This window comes from Anas acuta, chromosome 2, assembly GCF_963932015.1.
Source record: "Anas acuta chromosome 2, bAnaAcu1.1, whole genome shotgun sequence".
NCBI lineage: Eukaryota > Metazoa > Chordata > Aves > Anseriformes > Anatidae > Anas > Anas acuta.
Window position 1 is genome coordinate 25,173,197 of NC_088980.1, and position 24,699 is coordinate 25,197,895.

Here is a 24,699-nt window from a genome sequence, read left to right on the forward strand (position 1 = left end):
TACATAGCAACACTGGGAGCCAAATGTCTTTGTATTAGATTACTTAAAGCAGTTATTATAAACTAAACTTACAGCAGTTTGTGAAATTGAGGGAAAAAAATATCCAGTACAATAGCTTGTTTTCCCAGAGGTTGCTTTTAAGAGCTTTACAGCTGTACCTTTTTTTATAAATCCTCTTTTAACTGATTATCAGTTAAATTGTAGCTAACATTTTGTAAAATGTCTTGGACTCTCAAGTGAATATTATGGATTGTGAACTTAGGGCAAAATAAATGTTGTAACAAAATGCTTATATATCTGGAACACACAGAGGCTGGTTCAAAGAGGTGCTGATCACCTGAATTTCTGCAAAAATTTCTGCGCTTACTCTAATAAATTTTCTTCAGTATGTAATGTCTAATTTGGCATGACTTCAAATGTAAAGACAGAGGAAGAGGAAGGATAGTTGGAGTGATGAAAAGAAAGAGTCTCTTCATGTTTTGGAAAAATTGTATATTCAGAAAACTCAAATCCCAGAACACAGTTTTTCCCTAACCTCTGGTTTGAGAAACACCACAAAGTCAGCCAAACCTTATGCCTCTGCAGCAGAACTTTGGCAGACCACAGATAGCAAAATCTGAAATTTATGCAAGGGGAGCAAACCTTGGGCTTTCCTGTAGTGATTATGCTCCTGCACTGTGTGTGCTACATTAATTTGCACTGTATTGCAAAATATCTGCTGTTCAGCTGCATGGTATATGGTCACATCAGGGGTTTCACCATTCTGCTAGAATGCGTCTATATGAACAGCAGCCAGCCACAATGGGAAATGAGATGGATTTTGATGTACTCTGGGATTAGAGAAGCTTGATGGATATCTCATATCCACACAGGGCACAGCAGACATGAAAGACATCAGAATGAGAGAAAGAAGCAAAGTAACTTTTCTACTTTTGTTCTTCAACCAAATTGTTGCCCTTTTATTCAAAGAATTCTCTGTCAAAACCCAAAACCCAAATAAATATTGTGAGGAACAGAAATGGACTGATCACTGTGCAGGGCTGGTAAGATAACCTTTCTTGAAGTTGGATAAGGTTTCATGGCAGATGGGAGTCTAATGATTCTGAAGGAGAATAATGGATAACCTATATGGCATCTGCCCATTTACAGATAGCAAACTATGGGATCTGTCAGCCTTCTGTGCAAACACAGAAGCAATGTTCACACAACTGGTGAAAATTATTAACATGAGACCAAAAGAAAACATGCAGCAGAGATCTGGAAGATTAAAAGTGCAAGTAAACTGCTTGTTGCTTTTAATTAGAGTAAATACTAAAATGGTCCTGTGCCTTTCCAGAATTTTAAGCAGTATCTCAAGACAGTAGGATGCTTAGCCTCACTAAGAGTTGCCACCTTGCTGTGTTTTATGAAATACATATATCACAGCTACAACGTGAAGCTCTGGCACTAATAGATTCTTCAAGCCTACTCATTTCTATCGTGCCTTTATTCTAACATCCAACAGCACTAGAGTCCAAAAATGCTGTTACATGAACAATTATTTCTATTTATTTGCATTTGTATTTGTATTTGTATTTCTATTTGTATTTCTATTTCTATTTCTTCTGATTTCTATATATTTTTCTCATAGTTCAGAGTACTGTGCTTTGATTACGCTTAATGTAATAGAAAAAAATCTTTTATTTGCCAATAACAAGGCCATTATACTGAATAGCATTGTCATTTCTCATTAGAGACAGAATTGCCTGTTTATGGCCATAGTCAGCAAGGTGTTGAGAACATAAGTAACCTGATCTCATCCCTGGAAGTGTTCAAGGCCAGGCTGGATGGGGCTTTGAACAGCCTTTTCTGGTGGAAGATGTCCCTGCCCATGGCAGTGGGTTGGAACTGGGTGGTCGTTAAGGTCCCTCCCAAAACATTCTGTGTTTCTATGGTTAAGCACTTGCACGTTGCTGCTATTTGTGGGCTTTTTCTCTATCACATCAAGAAGAACTCCATTTCTAGGTCTTCTTTGGCCTAGTGACAGTGCCATGTTAGTCTCTACAAACCCAACTACAAGGCTCTGGAGAGAGGGTTCAGTAAGAGGGGACAGTTGGTGGAATGAGCCTGCAGCCATGAGTGTGTCAAATCATGGGCTCATTGGAGAGCATTTGGCAAGAGGGGGCCATGCATGGGACTAACTGATATATCATCTTCCTACTGCTCCTTCTTTCTTGTGAGGCCTCTGTTATGGACCAACATTGGGAAAGAGAGATAATGGGATGTGCTCACTGATAGCAGGCCCACTTGCAGGAGCTGAGCACCCCTGCCTCTATGTACCTGGGACTCTCAAACCTGGTGGGCCTGCCTGGTGGTTCCTGGGGCTGGGGGAGAAACTTGTGTGCAGTTACACACAGGGAACAGGGCTGCTGCTTCATCCCTCCACAGCAGGCACCTTGCTAGCCCAGGTGCACTATTTCATCTTTGCTGGGCAGCATGATGAGACTTTTCTGGCTTTTAAGCAATGAATGTGTTTTCACATCAGAGGTGTGCAAGAAGCCAGAGCACCCCATACCGTAATGTTTTATACCCCAAGGAAGATTGCATCTTTCATATGCCTTCTGCATCATCTAACAGGCTTTTGAAAACCAGGTCCTCTAGGGAAAGTCTGCAACTCACTGTTCTGGAGTGCAAATGTTTGCTTGGTGGTGCCTACTTTAGGAGCCCTGTTTAATTAGCTGCTGTGTGCACCTACAGCTTGCCTGTCAGTGCATAATTTATTCCACTTAATGGCTGAAATATCTTTCTTTTGCCTGCTATGATCTTCATTTCACCACAGCCTGGAGGCTGAAGAGCCTATACTGGTGATGGTGAGGAGAGTTAATAATTGCTACACAAGGGGCTGGCTGGATGTGCTGCAAAAGTACACACATTTATATTTGCAGCACAACAGCCAGGTTTTGATTTTTATCACTTGTTATTCATCTACTCTACAGATCTGCTAAGAGGATTCTGGTCTGTGTAGTGAAAGATACACACTGAGCAAGGTAGGGTAGATATATAGCATCTGTGAATTGCTCATAGAGCCATATTTGAAAAAAATACTTTGGCTGAAAATGGCATTAATGATAATCCTGCAAAAAGTGAAGGACAATTCAAAACCAGACAGGCTCCAGTTATTCAAAAATTACTTTAGCAGAGGAAACCCAGCATGTAACACCTATTGTTATTGTATTGTTTTTCAGCTGGGAAACATGTTTGCTGAAAGAAACCCTATTACATAGTTTCTTGTGTGAATAAATTCTCTCTCATTCATCATCTTCAATCATCTGAATTGTAAAACAGACTGCAGTGCTAGCTTGCACCATTTCTGTGTTCATGAAGATGTATTTTAGAGGCCAAACTACTGTGGTCACTTACAGCAGTGATGCACTGTTGAAAATCTGTCTCTCTGTTCTAGAAAAAGATAAAATATCATCCTTTAGCCAGTGTAAAGATGGAGAGTGTATTATATTTTCCAAAAAAAAAAAAAAAAACACACATGATGCCTGCTTGTGTATGGCTGACATACCACTGGATGCAGACAATAACGGCTGCCGCTGGTTTATGGAGAGACAAGCAGTAGTTTATGAGACTGCAACAGCTAACAGGGAAATATAGCCACTACACAAGCTAATACAACACCTGCTAATTACATAATCAGTCCTATAAGAAAATGAGCACCGGAGGATAGACTATATAGCTGGCTGTCTTAAATATGCATGCAAGAAATGGCTAGGAAAGGATTAAGGAGGTTTATTTCAGAACACAATTGAAAATCCACTCTAGGTAGAAAAGGGAGCATCACTGTTAGCTGCAGTTGTCAGCCCAACCTCACACCTCTCCTGAAATGCCAAATTTTACCTGCTTCTGGATGCACACTGGTATTACCCTATGGAGTTTCAAGAGCTCTTCTGCAGGGTCAGGCACTATGTCTACACCAGCATGCCCCAGCCAAGGCTCTGCATCGTTGCCTTGGCTTTTCATGATATTTTGCTTTTGTTGCTGGGTGCCTTTTAACCAAAGTTTGGTGACTTTGTATTGCAAAATGATCATCATTAGGACAATTAACATTTATTTTGTAGTTCTCTGACAATCTTGCAGGAGTTGGAAGATATTTTAAGAGTGATTTTATTATTGTTACACTCTCTCTTATCTTAATGTGCTAAAAGTGTTAGCAACTTGTCACCAGAAAACTTTTTTGGAGATATTCTGTTGTAGCTGTTGAGATCCCTGAAGTGACAATGCATAGTACAGGTAACAAAACAAGAAAGAGATTCTCATTGCTGTTAATCAGAACTGTAAAATAAGATGGCATATGGTGCAAAAACAGACAGACCTATCACTTCAACTATTCTATGCATGCAGCATCACGCACACCCACAGTTTTGAAGGGATAAAGGTGATATGCAGAAAATAGACTCAGATGACAGGATGCATAGATTTTGGTAGCATCTTTTATCACCTCTTTTAAGGAAAAAACACCACTGAATTTTAGAATTGTTTACTTACTACAACAGTAAAATAATTTCTGCATTTAGCTTCTGCATGAAAGGAAACAAGAAACGGGTAAGTGTGATCACCCATGTTGTCCACTACTCACAAATACATTACAAATCTGTCTTTGCCGGTCAATATAGGACTGCATGTTACAGAGGGTAAACCAGATGACCAAGCGTTTGATGTCCTTTAGTTTTTTTTTTTTTTTTTTTTTTTTGTGGTTTTGTTGTTGTATTTTGTTTAATAAAAACAAAAACAAGCCAGCCCTATTGAATGATGATGTATTTTCAAAGCATTTATGAATTCAAAATGTCAGTGTTACATTTTAATTTAAACTATTTAATAATGTAATTTTAACTCCTGAATGAAGCTTCATTGTCTCCATCTTTTATTCCGTGTATTGGCATTCCTTCTGCACGATGATTTGCATACACAGCTTATTTTAATATTAACCTCACAACACCAGTTTCAATCAATTTCAGCACTTCAGCAGAAACAGTTCTTTGAATATAAAAGCCCTCTGTGGTCTCAGTTCTCTCTACTTTGTTCAGAAATAGTGCCATTTGATCCTTTTTGTTTCATTGTTCATTGTTTCCTCTTTCTCCTGATTCTTCCCTATACTTGTGCTGAGGCAGATAATCCAGCAATGTGAAAGTGGTTGGAAAAGAAATGCAAAACCACAATCACTCTCAGTTTCACTGCAAAACCACTGGCATCAGCAGCTTTGGCTAAATTAGCTTAACAGCAAGCACCTCACCAACAGCTGAAGTTGCTATTATATAACGTACCTGGTAATGCATTAATATATGCATGATGTAATCATATATTTCTCCAGCAAGCCGGTTTTCTGGTCTCCAGGGAATAATAACAAATTGAATTCCTAGTAAGGGCACCAGGATTAGTGTGGCTCTGACAGCTTTCATATACATGTTGGACTCAGCACGGTGGGTATCTCTTAGCTTTGTCACCAAAACTCGGACAATGTTAAGCAAAAAGAAAAAATTGACCTGTAAAGCAAAGCCATTATAGGTGAAAGCATTCAATTAAACAGGCATTCAACCTGAAAATACAGGACACATAAATGGCTTTAAAATTCAACTTTCTAGCTTCATCATTGCTCGTAAGAGGCACCCTCTTAGGAGTCAGGCCTTGCAAAGTACCTGAATATCTTCAGAAAACAGATGTTAAGCTGCTCTATGTGTTTTCCTGGGGACCTGCCTGAATGGATGCTTAGGACAGGCAGGTTGTTTTAATGTTGATGTGGTCAAATTCAGGATTACTAAGAAACAAAACATCTTGTATGTACGTCTCAAGGTTTAGTAGGGTGGATGAATTGCCCCCAGAGTAACCAATTCTCTCTTCTTACTGGGGAGGTCCCCAAGGTATCTTGCTTTGGCCTGCTCTGAAGATGTGTACAGGCAGGTGAGACAAAAGTCTCCAGGGCATCCCTGGAGATACGGAGCCTGCAAGCTCAGGTATATTCTCTGAGGAACATGCTCTGGCTTACCACGGGACTGTAGGGATCCCACAGTACAACGCCCACAGATAAAACTTAAAAAGAGCTGGATCACAGAAGAAATACCAAATAACTGAGAGAGTTTTGCCTGTGACCATTTTGGTCAGCTGTTCTGAGTAGCTCAATATTTGATTTCCTGAGTTACTCCAGCTGTGGGTGCTTAGCACACGTACATATGCTCTTGGCCCTAGCTTCACAGCTCCTTGTGGAATGTGCTGGGAGCCTGTGAAGTAAGAGAGATGGAGACATGGGCCAGTAATGAGCCACAGCAAATACCACAGGTATCGCAGACTTTTTCTCCAGTATAACCAGTTCACTTTGTCCCACTCTGTTACAATATTATCAGGCACCTGTCCTTCTGAATATTAATAGAGTTTTCTCCAAATGATTTTTTTTTAAAATAAGTATCTTCTTACTGCATAACTAACATAGTTATTTTAATAGCCCCAAATCCATAAATAAATGAGAAATCTCACTTGGATCTTTCAGAACAATAAACCATGAATCAGTAAGTCTCAGTAAAGCATTTCATAACTTCTTAGCTACTGAGAGACCTTTCAACTATTTTACATTTGTGCTCTACTGGAAAAAGGGAATAATGAATGACTTCCGAGGTCCCATTCAGCATTAAATCTAAACCTTATTCTCCATCTTCCTCTGACTTCACTCGCTCTGCTTAACCCTCAGTTTTACATTTCTTGAAGTAACTGTGAAAGGTGGAAAAAAGACTCTGCAAAGGTGAAATTCCTCAGCTCTTCTGAGTCAGGCTGTCACTATGAGATCCTTGTGCCCAATCAAGCAGGACATTCTGTGAACACTGACATCTTTTACAGAAAAATAAAACTGGAAATAGCAGAATAACAAGCCAGCAATTATAATGCCTTATTATTAAAACAGTTAAAGATTATTCTTTTTCCATAAAAGCAGCCCCTCCTCTCTTCTTTGTAGCTAAGATGTACATATTTGCAACTTGGTGACTACAGAATCATTGAATCATTAGGGTTGGAAAAGACCTCCAAGATCATCTGGGTGACACATTGAGATGAGTTTGGGACTTCGGTTGAATAAAACCCTTTCTGCACCTTTCAGAAATGTCATTGTTACAATGCCAACCATCACCACTGGCACAGAACGTGCTATATGTGTACATGTTGCTGAGTTGCACCTTGAATCTCATCCTGTGTTGCTTCTGCTCAGACAGCCCACTTCAGTCCCTTTCCTGGCCCTACCACTGGACCATACTTGTGCGGAAAACAGTAAAACTAGCACTGAATGACCAGCTTGCGCTCCACTCAGCCCAGCAAAGGCATTGAAGTCTCATTGATGTCACCTAAATGCAGTACATTTGTCACAAAAGAATTATAATGGATTCGAGTGACCACCCAGAATTTCAAAAGCAAGCAATGGTTCAGTTTGCTTTAAAATCTGATTATTTTGGGGTGGTCTTTTTACAGGTCTGATTTATGAGAATTATAAAGAACCTGTCCTGAATAGAGAAAATCACTAACTACTTTGACATTTTGACCAGAATACTTAAAGCTCAGAAATTTATACTCTCTGTAGAATTAGCAGAATTAGCATATATTCTCTGCAGCATTAGCATCATTTCTAAAATAATTATTAAACTGTTGACAGCAAATAATATTCTTACCAGTAAAGCTGCCATTACAGGTCCATGAACAATATAAAGCAAGTAAGTGTCAACACTCATCCAGCAGCTGGAAGGGAAATACACCATTAGAGTATTATTTACTCAAATAAAGTGGGTTACAGAATGAAATAATGGTAAATTCCTTCAAAATCAGACATGCGACTCACTTGTCATTGAAGTATTTGGCTCTTGCAACTGCATGAATAGATGCTGGCACTAAAGGGAACCCTGAAACAATTAAAGGTATAGGTCAGACTCGGTGTTTTTGGTTTCAATTTCATATGTCACTTCCACTAACAGCATCTCTTGTCCATAAAACAAATATGTGAAATCCCAGTTTTCACAACTGTAATCCTATTACACTCAGAACCCTAGCATAGCGTGATGCTTCAGGCAGGCCAACAGAAGAAGCCAAGTCCACAGGCCATGCTCTCCTGGGGCTTCACAAAGCTCCTTCCAGGCTCCCCTGTGCTACGGTAGCTCATGCAAGAGGGAGTGTGAGCAAGCAGTGTGAGATGGAGGCAGAGACAATTTGGTTCTCAGTGTGGCATTCCCTTGGGAAATCAGGAATACTTGTTATAACCATGTAAATCGGGATTGAGAAAGAGAGAGGCACATTAACTCACATGCCAGATTATGGAGCAATAAACAACACATGAGGAGCTGCTTTTTGGAGGCCCATGGCCAGAGAAAATGTGTGGAGCCAGGACATTCATAGGAGTGGGGATTTGGGATAGCTTCTGCAGATTCCCATCCCCTGTGCCATCAAGCACATCCCATGCAGGTTTATCTCAGCAAGGAGGGGAGCTGGGGATAACTCCACAGCTCCTGTTTTATCTGTGAAGCCCAGCTGATGCCTCAGGGGAAGTCACTGTGTTGACAGGGAGCTGAAGAGGGCAAATTTGCATGAGGCCAAAGGCTTGGGAACATGCCGTGCTGTACTGAACACCTCAAATCATAGAATCACAGAAGGGACCCACAAGGGTCATAGAGTTCAACTCCTGGCTCCACACAGGACCACCCAAAAAACAAATCATACATCTGAGAGCCAATGCTTCATGAACTCCGACAGGCTCAGTGCCATTACCACTGCCCTGGGCAGCCTGTCCCAGTGCCCAACCACCCTCTCAGTGAAGAACCTTTTCCTAACACCCAGCCTGACCCTCTCCTGTCACAGCTTCATGCCATAAAATGCCTGTTTCCACCCCGACATTATAAGAGTGGCAATGTGGTCCACTCTTCTTGATCTTCCTTCAGCTTGCTTGTATGCAGTCTGCCTTTCCAATAGGCTAGAAACCCGTAATAGGGGAACCCATGCTAAAATACTGACCCCACCTTGTATAATCCTATATACGCAGACAGCTGGAGTCATCATCTACTGCATTGTCTGTCCTTTGCAAAGGGCTTTGTGGACATCTTTGGTATTACTGCTGCCTGCTCCCTATAAATCATGCATGTTTGTTCTGACGAGTGGATATTCTGTAGTTATAAGAAACACATGTGAAAATGTCCTGCTGATACAGTGATTAGTCACAGAGGGAGGAACATGGCTCCTTGTTTCTTCAGGTGTTAGTGATTTCATAAACACTTTTAGATGAGGCAGAGAATCCTTAGCCAAATTCTCCAGTGTTCTTACTGCAGAGCACAGGCCAGACAATGCTGGAGAGAGACTGAGGTCAAAAAAATATATAAATAGGACATTCTGTGGTATCCAGGTATCTCTAAGCAACAACTTGTTGCTCTACTGCCAAAATAAGTTCTTACTGCAGTTGTACTTGAAAGGACAATGCAGCTGTGGGAGAACAAAGCGGATTGCCTTCTCTTTTGTATATTGTTAGAAAATGATTACTGAGCTGCTGGCTGCAGAATGACTTTTTAGAGTGATGATGCATCATAGAAAAACAAAAAGCTCAGAACAAAAAGAAAGGATTTTCCAACCTCAGGGTGACCTTATGGGATTGACTGCTTAAGAAAATCCTTTTGCTTTGGAAATGAATCAAGTCTGAGCCAGTTTTGTTGATGGACAATGTAGACTGAAATGCATTTTTAAGGGACCAATCTGTAATGTAATAGCAAATAGTCTTCATCTGAAAGCTCTGGCCTGGAGTATTGTGAGTAGAGTGCACGCCATGATGCCACGAGACCTTCTTCTTCTGTTAAATGCATTAGCCTAGAATATTTGGCTCAACAAATTCACATGCAAATCTGAAGAACGCGACGGAAAGTTTTCATTTATCAGTTGCAGGGTAAGAAACTCTTGACCATCTATGGCTCAAATGAGCAGTAAGCAATGTGCAGTAAGAAGGGGAGCGCCAAGAAGGCGTGTTGGGTCTTGGTGGCCCAACGTGTACCATATCACTCCAGGGGTCCCAGCTATAACATGAACAGTGAGCAATGTAGAAAAGGTTCCACCCCAGCCACCACAAGAAAAGGTATGATATACCCCTTGAGGTCATGCCAAGTTCTCTATATAGAATAAATAAATAAATAAAATCCGGCAATTATGCTTAATTGTATTTATGGTTGAACTGACAATCTGCGTCAGCTCTGTCCAAATAAATTATTCTCTTTTCACTTTTATGTGGATGAAGCTGCCTGAAGCACCCAGAGTAGACTGTAGCTGGATGCACCCATCTTGCTCTGCATAAGGGTGACTTCCTGACCTGCTGAAACAATAACAAACGAAAAGGACATTCCCAGCAACAGCAGTTGCCAGAGAGGACATCACCTGAAGACATAATTCTTGAAATACATCTGTCCATGTCAGATTCCATTCAATCATCTAATCATCTGCAACCTTTTATGGAAGTGTATTATATTTTCTCTTTTTTTTTTAATATTTTTTTTTATAAAGCCATTTTACAAATGTCATTAGTGATTTTTCCAAATAAAATAATACAGATCTTCTTGCATAGGGATTAGTTATAACAATGAATAATCAGTATATTCATCTCATGTTGTACATTTACCTTGATCTTTTGAATTACAATTCAGAGCACAACCTGCTCTGGTTACTCTGCATTGCCCTTTGGAGAAATGTATTTCTCTCCATTGATTAACTAGCTAGATGCTTAAAGTTAGACCTAATGTGAGTACTGTTTCTGGAAAGAGTGGAATTACACTGATTTATGCAAATTTAAGGGGTGGCCAGATAGCCCTAATTAGATCTTATTGCTAATAATGACTTCTACTTTAGTTACAAGGTGTACTTTTGTGTGGCAGTATCCATTTAGTTTCATTAATAAGGCTACAGGCTTCATAGTCAGAGTTGTGTCCTTTTTTATTAACCTTTTCTCTCTCAAGATACGCTATTCCCACAGCCACCACCCTGTTTACTTTTAGGGCAGCACTGCAGATACTGACAAGCATCTTATCAGTTATCAGTTAATCTGAGTTACCCACCATGATGCTCTCAACAATATTTCAGCTAGCTCATAAACTTTAACGGCAGGCCATCTGGCCCAGTTGCATTAAATTGCACTGTCTAAAGTGAATGTCACTTAAAAAAATACGTTTATGTCCATTTTTCTCCTGCATAATTCGATATAGAATGATTCCAGAAGGCTTACGCTGCAAGAGATGAAAATAGAAAAAGTTTAATCTGGAAGGAAGTGTTTAAAATTACTCTTCAGGTAGGGCTTCCATTTCAGAAGTAGAGCACTACCAGACTTTGTATATTCAGATTTTCTGAACTATGAAAACTTTCCGATAGCACAGTTGCTTGCTCCACGAGGGCTCAGTTATTTGGATTGACAGAAAAAGTCTAGAAACTTTAACTCAATTTATGGTTCTTGAGGAAGGTTTTAACAGCTGGTGATGTTCCATAGAATTTTTCATTCCAAGAGCATGACAGCTCCCTCTCTTCTCAGAAAAGATGCCATTCTCAAAAAAATACAATAAATTCTTACATGCTTGGATACTGTTCTCTGGCACTATACTCCATATAAACTAGAAAATTGTGCTTAATTTTCTAGGTATTTAATGCAGGTATCCAGGGAGTACTAAGTCTTGTGCTAGAAGAGGAAAATAAGTTACCAGGCTTTTAAATGAAAAATTCAAATAAGCGGGGAACAACTTTCTATTTTGCTGTTACCACCTATATAAGACCTGGTATTGGACGCCCAACTAGCAGCTGATGTCAGGGTTTTAAAGTTCTTCAGAACATTCAGCACCAGGTCATTTTTCTCCCATCTAATTAATTCCTAATTTTCCTCTGTCTAAGCAGAAGGACTGTTTTTTATTTTCCTGCTGGAAATGAAATAATGTTGAACAGGCAAGATATTTACAAAGAGGATGGAAAATATAGAGTAAATTCTACATGCTTCAGTCTGGAATTGCAAGAGATAAATGCCAGTGAACGTCCCTAAATTCTGTGGGACAATGAACAAAGATCCATCACTGCTGCTTGGCTGTACCAGTGGGTTTTGAGATATGGGGCCTGGCTCACCAGAAATTGGAACAAGGCCAGAAATTCAGTTCCCAAACTGGGAAAAACCTATTAGTAATGATTTTCTGTCAACACTGATGTGTCTGGATTTACAATAGTGATTTAAATGCAAAAGAGATTGCACTGCACTCTAATATACTGGTTGTATTTATGTGGCCTTTCACTGGGCCAGGCAGACCAAAGGATAGATACCTGTTGTTGCTTCTAACAGGTAGCAAGGCAAAACATGGTTTGCTTTTGTTGAAAGACAAAACATGATTTCTTGGGCAGAATGCATGCAACTACATATAGTTTGAATAGTGTGTGGGTTTGTAACCTCTCATAGAATGTCATTGACATTTGCTTAAATTATGACTGTATGGTTCTCTGAAATGCTTTAGATATCACTGTTTTTAGACGAAATAAAAGTAGAGACATTATCTACTCCTGTGTGGGTAAATTTCATCTGTCAAAGCATATCCGATATTTGATTCAGTTCCAGAGAAGTTCTGGTTCCTCCTTTACATACCTTGTGTATTACTTCGTGAGACACAGATACTGATTTTCCTTTTTTCATTCCAGTACACTTTTATAGGTAAAGTTGCAGTTTATTATTTTTGCATGTAAAGCAATAAAACTAGACAAGTTTTGTTCAGAGAAAAGATGTGCTTGAATAAAAATCTATTTCTCTCCCAAAGTTTTGCTTAACAAAACTTAAATATTTCCTTCAGTGAATTCCAAGAGGCAGAAAATAACAGATACTAACTCCTGATGATTTTCATGAGTGTCTGGCCCTATCTAAATAAATACACTCAAATTTAGGACTGAAAAATTCTACCCTAGGCTATGATCTACTAGTGTAAATAAAACAATTCAGGTGTGTAAGTGCTGGAAGAATTCAAACATCTGAAAGAATTCACTAGTTTGCTATGCATCATGCCATACATACCCCAGCCCAAGAGGTAATACCAGTGCAAACGCTGCTCCTCAGCAAACACTGCCACCACAATTAACGTGTGAAGGTAAATCCCTTCGCAGAGCATCCAGAAGTAGTTACAGCCTAGCATGTACTGGTGGAAGAATTGCAGCACTTTGCAGCTTACCTGTGAGATGAATGAAAAAATGTGAACACTTGACCATCATTTTGCATCTAAGCAGGCAACGTTAATTCTAACATTTGAAACTTAAGAATGCTAACATAAGAAAACAAAGTGAAACAAAAATGCCCAGTTCTTGGGTCTCTTCAGCATCTCAGTGACAGGGATTTTAAACTTCTGAAAATGAGATGAATGGAACAAACAACCTTCACAGAATTGTAAAAAATGTATCAGCACTCCAAAAACTACTATGAAAAAACAAACAAACAACAACAACAACAACAACAACAAAAAACACTTTCAAAAGCTGTCTGTCTGATGATTTCAAGAAGTGAAACAGGCAACTCGATCTAGAAGGACAAGAAAAAACAGTAACTTGGAGCTCCAGTTTGGATTACTTCTTTCGCTTTTAATCAAACTTTTCTAAGGCTTGCTCAGCTCTCCCAATTGCTCACTCTTTAAGTGACACCCAGCTCTGAACTCACTCTTTTGGGAAGGATCAGTGCTGTGAGCAACAGAGGTATTTTTGGTAGGGTATGCAGGTTACTGGCCTGGCCTCTTTGTGATAATATAGGTTTACTTTATTTTGTCCAAATAATGAAAATATACATACATGTAGAGCTAAATGGAGCCAGTGAAGCTGGCAAGTGGTTCCCGCTTGCAGTTCAGATAAGCTTGCAGACATACAGTGAGAGATTGTGGCTTTGAGTTGCTGGTGGAGAGAAACATGTTGTGTCCATTTGCAAGCCGGTGTGGGACAACACCATTCCTGTTCTGAAAGGATCTGATGTCCATCTACTTCCACTGTGTCCCCAGCAACCAGGTTGCCCAGGAGGAGCAGGAGGGTGATGCTGTGCCCGCAGAGAGCTCCTCAGGGACCAGCAGCAGCTATGCAGAAATCTGAGGTCACTGCAGTGATGGCAAAGTGTCAGTTGTTATCTATGGCCACAGGAAAATATTCCTTCCCCTTCGCTTCAGCAGATTTTCCCAAGCTAATTACCTGGACTGTAAGAAAAGTTTTTAGGACTGACTTGCCTCTCTGAAGTTGACATTTCATCTATTCAGCAAGGAGAGGACTGTGCACTCTGTGTCTATCTGAGGAACTCAGGGTGCTCCTCTGGACCAGAAAAGTATGTTTGAGAGCCATACGATCTTCTATTGCTGAAAAACATTCCCGAGCCAATTGCCAGAAAGTGGGCCTTTAGTTCTGTAGTTCTATTTCAATTTTACAGTTCAGTTTGGTGCTCATGAAAATACAGAAATATTGATAGGATAGGTTAAAGGATTCTGACAGGAATAACTTGAAGGACAGTTTGTTTTGCTTTGTTTTTGCCATTTCATTTTTTTTCTGCTCATCACACAGGACAAAGCAGCCATATTTTTTTTTTCCACGCTGTGTCAGAACAGTTTCTACAGAATATGCTGAAAAAAGGTTGTAGAGTGGTATAAGAAGGTTAAAAAAAAAAAAAAAAAAAAGGATTAAGAAGGATTTGCTCTTTTCTGATGGCAGATGTGTTCATTAAGGTTCTTTAATCATGTTTGGACTGTTTTTCACACAGCTGGGTCAATGTTTCTTACCTGGCTCCCTTGCATAGGCATGATGCAACCCCTCAGCTGGCCTCTGGCCTCCCTCCATTTCCCATACCAATCACCAGTTCTTGCAAGGACTGCCCTGCCTGGCAGAAGCTTCCCAAAGCCTGGCCATGCTCAGGTGGCCCTCTCCCTGACAAAAGTCAGCTCTATCAGTCTGCAAAAAATGAGTGAACTTTATGAGCAATGACAGCTGTTCCCCAGACAGTTCTGATAAGATTGGCTATGCCTCGGGATGGACGTCCACGTGGTTCCCTGTGGTTGCCTGTGGGCTTCTCCTTGGAGGAGCTGCTCTGAGCACTTCTTTCTTTCCTGTGCCCTCCACATGAACTATCACTTGTGGCTTTAAAATAAAATGAAGTACCTATTTTTTAGAGTAATGGCTATGCAGACAGCTCATGACTCTTTTAGTAATGTAATCACTTGCTATGCAGTAAGTTACAGACTACTGTTGGCAAGACATGAAGGATGTGCATGATTAGTACTTGGATCCACATCACATTAATTTTAGAATGAATCTGAAAAAGTTAACACAAATAGTTTAAGCACAGCAATGCACTGAGATGAATTATGTTAAATTTCTATTAATCAAACTACAGTGAAAATTAATCTTCACTTTGGATGAGCTAAGAAACGCAGCAGGCCTCAGCTGTGGCTAAGTTCAGCAGTAGAAATATTTTCCTACAATGAAAAGAGAGTGTTTTTCTTAGATCAGAGCATGTAAATGAAAAGAACCTGTTACTGATGAGAACTGGATTCATACATGGTGTGAACAAAACATGACAGATGTAATTGCACATCTCAGCATACACCAGCCTTAGCCAGGAAAATTGCAGAACTAGTAGGTTTTATGAAGTGTTTATTCTTACAGAAATGAGTAAAATGAAACTGGAAGATGACACAGGAGCAAATCTTCCATCACCTCCATGCTCAATAACTTTGATTTATTTTTTATTTTTTTAAAGATCTAGGTGTTTTGTCTTCTGTTGAAATCAAACATGTTTGGTTGGTAAGCTCTTTGTGGCAGAGGCTCTGCACTTATGTCTCATACAATGTGCAGCACGTTCAGATCCAGGACTCAAAGAATTATCACAACACCAATACTACTAGTTCTACTGCTACTGCTACTATGAGCACTCATGATGGAGAGAGTAAGATGTCATCATCTCTTGGTGTGTGGATGTGCAAATGACTTAAGCTACTGGTGTTTAATTCACAAGCAGGGCAGGCTGAAAGGAAATAGCTGGTCCTTTCTCATGCAGCTCTGTAAATTTGCTGCTTTGGCTGGTGTGCCTGTACCCTCAGCAAAGGAACAGAGAAATGCTTCTCTTGTAAAGAGAGTGGAGACAGACAGCATTATGCTGCACAAGATGGTGGTTGTGCAGCAAAGGAAAGTGGGATACAATTATCAGGAAATCCCCCAAACCAGGTAACCAGTTCAGAAAGCAGCTCCTATGTTTCTGGGAGGACAGGCAAAAATAAGACACTATTTTTGGCAGAATGCTGCCTGGCAAGAGACAGGTTCTGTGAACAGGGAGGCGGCATACTGCTATTTGTTCTCATGGCACTGATGAACACAAATGTTCAAGAAAGTTCTTGAACAGATCTGCAGGACAGCACCCAAGATGTCCTTTATTGTTTATTTTCTGTCCCCATGAAAACAATCTGCAGTGGCCCTAAATAGGCCTGAATTGGCCATCTGGGCTGGCAGTCCCAAGCACAAATAGAGGCTGGCGGTGCTGGTTGATGAGAAGCTCAACATGAGCTGGCAACGTGCTCTTGCAGCCCAGAAAGCCAACCATATCCTGGGCTGCGTCAAAAGCAGCATGGCCAGCAGAGCAAGGGAGGGGACTCTCCCCCTCTACTCTTGTGAGACCCCACCTGGAGCACTGAGTTCAGCTCTGGGGCTCCCACCACATGAAGGGCATGGAAGTCTTAGAAGTTAACATGGAAGTTATAAGTCAAGAGGAGGGCCACAGAACTGATAAGAGGGCTGGAGCACCTCTCCTATGGTTGAGGGGGGTCGTTCAGCCTGGAGAAGAGAAGGCTCCAGGGAGACCTTACAGCAACCTTCCAGTACCTAAAGGGGGCCTACAGGAAAGCTGGAGAGGGACTTTGTCAGGGAGTGTGCTGACAGGACAAGGAATAACAGCTTTAAACTAAAAGAGTGTGGGTTTTAGATTAGATGTTAAGAAGAAATTCTTTACTCAGAGGGTGGTGAGACACTGGCATAGGTTGCCCAGGGAAGCTGTGGATGCCTCATCACTGGCAGTGCTCAAGACCAGGCTGTATGAGGCTTTGGGCAACCTGGTCTGGTGGGAGGTGTCTCTGCCCATGGCAGGGGGTTGGAACTGGGTGTTCTTTAAGGTCCCTTCCAACCCAAACCATTCTGTGATTCTGTGGTTCTATGATGAATTCTGGCTAACTGCTCAGTGGGAAAGGAGGCCAATAAGAATATGGTCAGGCATATTTTCCTGTCTTGAAAATATTGCTAAGAGTTCTGTAACTCTTATGAATACCTCAGCTGCAGAATGAGCTAATGAAAGAACTTCAAAAAGATGCTGAAACAATTTAATGGGGAAGAAAGAAAAAAAAAAAAAAAAAAAAAATATATTCTTCTTTTACAAGAAGGAGATAGAACTGATGCCTGTGATTTTTTCAGGTTTTATTAGTGTATTATAAATTCTGTTAATATTGCAGACCTGTCAGGGGAATCCCAAAGTTCCGTCTGCCTATGCAGGACCCTGCAATGGCACTGCAGTGTACTTGGCATGACATGCTCCTTGGTTAAGTTAACAGCCCCTTACCACAATGCACATGTACGTACATGTCATTTCTCTGTTAGGACTCTCCCTGGTTATTGGTTGACAGTTTATAGACAGAAAGCATCAGCATTAATCACCATCGTTACCCATTAGGGCAAATGAAACCAAAACACTCAGACCACATAAAGGACAGAATACTGCTTTCAACAATAATAACAAAATGTAACATAAAATTAACTGCTAATTGTTTTTGAGTAGGTCTGCCTAGTAATTCAGTCTGAATAAAAATGCTAAGATTTATCATAAGAAAGGAAACTCGTACAGAGTCCTGTGCGTCCGTGTTCCTGCAATTGGTGAGCGGACTGAGGCTGGCATGCTGGGAGGTCTGTGTTTCACACCAGTCCTTGCCAACTCTGCAGAGCCTGGCCTATGAAAAATGAGGGCAAGATAGCCTGATAGTGTGCATAATGAAGCCTCTCTTCTCAGTTGGTCTCCATCTATTGAAATGCCCCAGGCTGACATTTGAAAGAAATAAATTGGTAAGAATAGGCCAAATAAGGTTATTAATTTTCAACCAAGCCAGCTACATGGGCCATCACTAGAGCTGTGCATTTCTTTGTTTAAAGGGAAATAAGCATATTCACCCTTTCTGAAAATCAGTTAGCGAGGTTCCTCTTCACTTTTGCAAAACACCCCAGCGCACAGCAGCTCTTCTCTCTTCATGCTGCTTGCTACAGAGGCCAGACATGATTTATTCCAATTCAGTCTGAAGGCAATAAAATGCATTCGCAGACATTCTTAACTTAGCATATTGAAGGAGTAATGCGAAGTTTGGTTATTGACCTGCCTTACACATTATTTTTGTGGTTATTAGAACACTATTCTATGAAAATGTTCTTTAATTCCCAGTATCCATATGTTACACAAATAAGCAATAAAAGGACTTTCCAAAGCAAGATGCTAACTATTGTAGCTGTAAATCACCAACTATCAGAACGTCATACCATTATACAATATATCTACTATGAGTCATCTGTTAAATTGTGTTCCAGTCAGAAACCTGGCACACAGGGGCTCAGGCTAAGATTAATGTTTTAATATACTTTTAAACCATTTACAGAACAAAATGTACACAATTGCTCAGAGGGATCCTAGATTGTGTTACAAGAAAACAAAATATGGAATTAAGCAACGAGGGATATTTTTAACAGCATCCCTGTCCATGCCTACACTCCAGAAAGGCAGCCAGCCCAGAATTAGGCATCCGGCACAGTGATTAATCCAGCCTCATCCATGCATCCTGCCACAGTGATTGCTCTCCTGGGGCTGTAGCTTTGAATCCTGCAGGACAGGGCTGGGCTCCTGTGGGGTCCATGTGGTGCTCCCAGCAGTGCTGGTGTGCAAGGGCCACTGGCACCGCAGGAAGCAGGGTGTGAGGCAGGACAAAGGGCAGCCTCCTCATGCTCAATTGGTTTTATTAGGTTGGTCTCTGAGTGGGCACTGGGGTTGTCAGAGGCAGGCAGCTTTTCAGGAAGGAATCTTGAATAGGAAGTGGACTGACTGAGGCAGTCAGGGTAGCCTAACAAATAGTAGAGGAAACACTTGACCCACTCTTCATTTGGACTGGAAAGGAGTCCAAGCACTCACAAGATCCGCTGCCATCTTCTCACAACGATAGGAGGTCATCCTTAATAAGGTGTAAGAGCTTGCATTATTCCAGGCACCTCTCCTCCACTGTCACACCTGAGCGCAAGTCACTGGACAAAGGAGGCTGGGACATGGAAGAAGCTACTATCCAAAAGTGCTGATGCAGTACCTTGGGTTGGTTTTGCAGCCATATCAAAGTTCTGCCTGCTCTGGACATGCTGTTGTCACAGCCTGAGCCAGTCCAGTTTAATGCTGCATGGAGTACCTCTAGCAACCTATATAATTATACTTAACGCTTAGGTTTGAGGTATAAGATGTAGGTCTGCGTTTCCTGGGGACTAGATCATAGAATCACAGAATATCCCGAGTTGGAAGGGACCCATAAGGATCATCAATATGCATATGGCCTTGACGATATGGCTATAACCACTCCATGATCCCATTAAATGCTCCAGGGATTTTCTAATGCTGCAGCTAGGATCTGTGAGATGAAGTACAGATACCTAAGTGATCTCTTCTGTAGTCAAAAGATGCCGGCTTAGTACAGCTGATGAAGATTAGAACAAAAATTAGTTCATCCTAAATGAGATATCTAAAATAAGTGAGGTAGATTGTGCCTTGAGTGTGCTTATGTCTACCTTTGGCTAAAAGGAGCATGCGGTGAGTAGCTCAGCTGTACACAACTACACTACAGGTGTCCAACTGTGAGTAAGCCATACCTGAACTTAAACACTTATGGATGTTTAACTCTCTGGATACATTTGGACTCTGCTCCAGTGTCTTTTCTAGGGTGACCTGTTGCCAGGGGTTGATGTTGGAAATCAGTCAAGCACAACTCCACACCATGAAGTACCAACAGTCTTCCAGGGACTACTACTGTTTACTTCTCAGGGTAAAATATACATATCTTTCTTGTACAGATGTTCTGAGTTAACGTCATGAATTTGAGCACAAATCTATAGAAGATCCACTCATCCTGCACATACAGCCAGAAAGTATTTTGCTATGACAAGCTCACATGAAAACCCTGGTGGCTGCTCATGGCCACTGTGGCCAGACAGGAGAACTGTTGGGTCAGCTGGGGACAGCAAGGCGAGTTACTGGAGAGGTGGCTTTCTCTTCTGCACACTAGACGGAGCTGCTAAACATGCAGCATGTTAGGAAGGAAATCTAACAAAAGGTGTTACACAGCAAGGCTGGGTGTGCAGAGACTTTGCTGATGTTGGTGACATTTTTTTTTGGGGGGTGCCCACTTCTCACTGCCACAGTGGCAGCACCTTCAGGGTCCACAGACAGTTCAGGTGTGTAAAGACTTGGCAGACCGACAGGTTAAATCAGACTTTACACAGGGACATTTAAATCTGCAGCGTGGTCTCCATCCATGCTGAGCACGAGGGTCTTCCTTACCTAAGCAGAAAAGATGCAACCCAAAGACCCGGGAACAAGCCCCAGCATCTGATGCCTTCAGCTTCAGGACCGTGATGGATTTTTGCAGTACAAGAGCCTTTCTGGAATCACATTTCTGGAGGAAATACCAGTCAGCCTTCTAAATGAGTGGTCACACGTAGAGAAAACACTGCAGAAATACCATCCAAAGGGCCTGATGGAATCTGGGTTATTTTGACATGAAATACCTTGGGGGGTCTACATGAAAGCTACCATCCCTTCTTCCATGATGCTATAACAGTTTTGATACTTGAGCCTACTAAAAGATACTGCTTTAAAAGAAGGGAAAACAACTGCAGTGTAGACAGAATAATTATTGAGGAAAACAAGATGAGGAAATCTGTCCCAAAATAAATACTTATTCTTAGTCTCTTAAACCCTTTTTTTTTTTCTCTTCCTGATGCCAGCTGTTAATTTGATGGTGCTTTCCCATTGAGAAAGCAACCATAATAACTTTGTTGAGAAAGCTCAGATCCTTCTCAGAGATTGTGGCTGGCTGACTTCTTTTCAGCCCAGATATAGTTGTTCCATACAAACCACAAGTGTTCTTCACAGAATTGTAGTTTCTGAGTGCTGTGAATGTCCTTTAATCATCCATACTTCATATTCTGGGCATGACATGGCACATCCCATCCGTGAATCTGACACCACCAGGATTACATGGTACTTTGTTTCCTCCATTACTCTGGGAGTTTTGAGCAAATAAACAAGAATATAAAGACCTTGGGAAAAAATGATGGGAATTACTGCTCTGTTTCATGCCATTTACACCCTGACAGCTCTGTCTTAAAATGAATGCAGATATTATTCCAGCCTGAAAATTTGTCAGAGTTCTTTTGAATATTGGCTGCTTCTGAATTCACACACCCCTTATTCTGCATTAATCTAATTGAACTTCATAGAGGTGAGAAGACTTCATCTTCCTGAGGATGGAAGAAGAAATTCGGATTTACATTTGAATTACCGCAGCATTATGCTAGTATTACTCATCCTCTTGAAGGTGAATATACATTTTTGAACCAAAGCCACAGCCATTCTCTGCCTCTGAGGAGGTTTATTTTCCCTTGGAGGAAACCTGCCTTTGCTCACAGGCACAGGAAAGCGGCAGCAGATCTCCAGCAGGAGCTGGAGAGCAGGAGATCCTGTCCCTGCATATCCTGCATGGTACCGCTCCATTTTCCTCACTTCTGTGTCTTAACAGGGCTGGGCAGGACTGGTGAGGGAGAGACAGTGAATGCTGTGAATTATACGCTGATAATCATATATATCAGCAATTCTGCTGATGCTAGAGAAATGCAGTGGTAGCAGGATGGTTGCCTCCTGAGGGACAGTGATAGTGAATGATGTTCCTCTTATCTAGACACATGCACATCAGGGACTGTGCCTGTCTGCACCTCTCATGAGCTCAGCCACTGCACTGATGAACCTCAGAAATGTGACAGTGCTTTGTGGTACAATTTGGAAATGGTCCTTAGCTCCTGATCACCCTCTCTTTCTAATGATTTCCCATGTAATTACCTGTGACACTTTTTTTTTTCTTAAAAAAATATGTGTGTATATATATACATGTATATATATATACACACGTTATTTATATATTTATATATATATTATAAATATATATATATATATATTATTTATATTATTTATATATATATATATAAAGATGCTAGGGACTACACTGGTTCCTGTTTCGAAAGATAGTTTGTGACTCTTCTATCTATGGAATAGCATTTACTGTGTCAGAAAAGACCTTGTACCAGCCAAATACCTGCATTTCTCTACTTTCATGGCAAAAGACAATTACAAGACAGGCAGATGTCACTGAGGAAATGGGAGGGATGGGATACCTGAATTCTGAATGCACCAGCTTGAATGCTGGTGTTCATGTACCAGCCCAGGGAAAGGAAAATGGATGGGATTTGGGTACTTATTTGAAATGTCAAAAAATATTATTTTGGGGCACCTGCAGAGTCCTAAGCACAGCCTCAGTCCTTTGCTTGTAATTGATGGATTAAAGCATTTGGTTCACTTGCCCACACAGGCACTTGTGCTCACTTGGGAGCAGAACAAAAGGTACCAGAATTTCATCATTGAACACAGCTTGGTGAGACACACAACTGGTGGAAACCCTTTCAGTTCAACAGAGCTTGCAACAGGCATAACTGGAGGCCAACTGTGTCCCTCTTTGACTTACACAAAAGCAAGTAATACATTTTATTCTCCCCAGGCCAACCTTGCTGAGCCAGTTTGTACTAGTGAAGTTAATACACAAATATAATTTTCAAATGCACAAAATCTATACAAATTTGTACAAATTCACACGTATATTCACATATAGCCTTCATTAGGTGAAAGGCTCCTAGGGAAGATAACTACAGCTTTCACAAGAACACTGACCCTCTCCTAGTGCAGAAGATATACTGGAAGACTCAGGAGACATGACCTGGCACTAGCCAATAATCCTCTGCTTCCAGTTTGGTCTTTGTTCTCTTTTGCATGTATACAATACTCTAGAATAGATTTCTGTCATCTCTTTGGGGCTACACTGGCTGCAGAGGCCCCTGTATGCACTCTACCTAGAAAAAGGATGGAGAAAAAAGATGTACTAAGATGAAAGCCTCTGGAGATGCTTTGAGAGTGACTGGAAAGCTCTCAAAATAGTTACTGTAATAAAGAATCAATTTAATTTAACGAGAATGGAGCCTCCTGAAGCTTTACCCTAAGCATAGCACGTGAAACAGCTCAGAGGATCAAAGTGCCCTTCTCCTTTGTGGAGCTCTACCCTAATGTTTCCCTTGGGGGCTGCTGGGACTACTGAGGCAAACACAGTCACACAGACCAGCATTTTTCCATTTGTCTTCCTTGGTATCAGCCATGGACTTCCCATTTAAGAAACACACATTTTAAAAGCCCCAAGGCTCTGCCAGTCTACATCAGAAAAATTGAAAACAAGATACAAAATGCGGCTGTAATACTGAGGAAGATAACACTTATATGGTACAAAGACCTAAAATTAACACTGTTCCTGAAATGCTGTGAATCTCCTTTGTCTTCTTGGCTCTCATTCCCTGCTTATTCCTTTGAGAACAGGGAAAGTCAACAGTGTTGAAACCCCACAAATCACAGTAACTACATTTTATACACTCCATTTTTCCACACAACTCAGCTTTTTATTTCCACTGTTTTACCCTGATAGGGAGGAAAGCCTAATATGATCGGGCAGTCATAATTTTCAATTTAATTAGTAACTGGTGAGATTATTTACAGTGCTTTAGTGTCCATGAGAATACTAATTCTTTAAAAATTACTACTACTGTGGCTTTGCTTTATAGATGGAAATGCTAATGGGAAATGCTTGGAAAGGGGAAGGGACTGCATGCTGCTGGTCCTGTTAGAGGGAGGAAGAACACACTGCTTCATCAGGTAGAGTGGTAAACTTGCTCAGGATATTTACAGTGTATATATACACGGAGGCAAGAACAGGCATCAGCATTTCATACTCCATGTCCAGGGCATTTTCCACCTCAGCAAGAGCTGAGCCCACACAGGGCTCCCAGGAGCTCCCAGGGGGGCACTGCTCCTTGATATTGACTCTGTAAAACTGCAGTTGAATTTGAAACTTTCACACCACACAATGCCAGAAGCAAGGGGAAAACTAATACACAAAAGATGAAGCACCTACAGAACTGCCTTGAGAAAGAAGAGAAAGGTATTCTTTCCATTAGAACAACAGAGGGATAAAAATACAATAAGATCTCTTAAAGCTCTTTCTCAAGCATTTCTAAATACTGACTTGTGGCCAAACATAGTCCCATCTACAAACATATCGGTGCCTGTGCAACTGATCAATTATTCAGATTCTTATTAGCTGAGCTATCTCTCCAGTCATTAGCTGCATCTTCCTTTATCTCCATCAGTATTCAGTATTAAAATTACTAGTCTGTGGAATAAGAAAAATGACAAATACAGATCTGATATACGAGGCTGTATTAAAAGATTAGGCAGCAAGATTTTTATTTATATTTCCAGACTTTTTAATA

The 24,699-nt window shown here is 40.9% G+C and overlaps 1 protein-coding gene and 1 long non-coding RNA gene across 4 annotated transcripts in view; one reads left to right on the top strand and one right to left on the bottom strand.

Annotated features, from left to right (window-relative positions):
• CALCR (calcitonin receptor) overlaps positions 1 to 24,699 on the bottom strand; it is a 170,429-nt gene that overhangs the window by 14,637 nt on the left and 131,093 nt on the right. For 2 of the 3 annotated variants that reach the window (XM_068673964.1, XM_068673963.1), the window contains exons 8-11: positions 13,061 to 13,214; positions 7,853 to 7,913; positions 7,686 to 7,752; positions 5,307 to 5,525 (exon numbers count right to left, since the gene is read on the bottom strand). In XM_068673964.1, coding sequence (XP_068530065.1) covers positions 5,307 to 5,525; positions 7,686 to 7,752; positions 7,853 to 7,913; positions 13,061 to 13,214 — 501 coding nt within the window. Of the gene's footprint in view, positions 1 to 4,782; positions 5,145 to 5,306; positions 5,526 to 7,685; positions 7,753 to 7,852; positions 7,914 to 13,060; positions 13,215 to 24,699 lie in introns of those variants that run through there. The other variant, XM_068673966.1, reaches the window with a different exon arrangement.
• Positions 9,065 to 11,455, top strand: LOC137852334 (uncharacterized). Its single transcript, XR_011093772.1, has 2 exons — positions 9,065 to 10,117; positions 10,277 to 11,455. It is a non-coding gene; the product is annotated as an uncharacterized lncRNA (long non-coding RNA).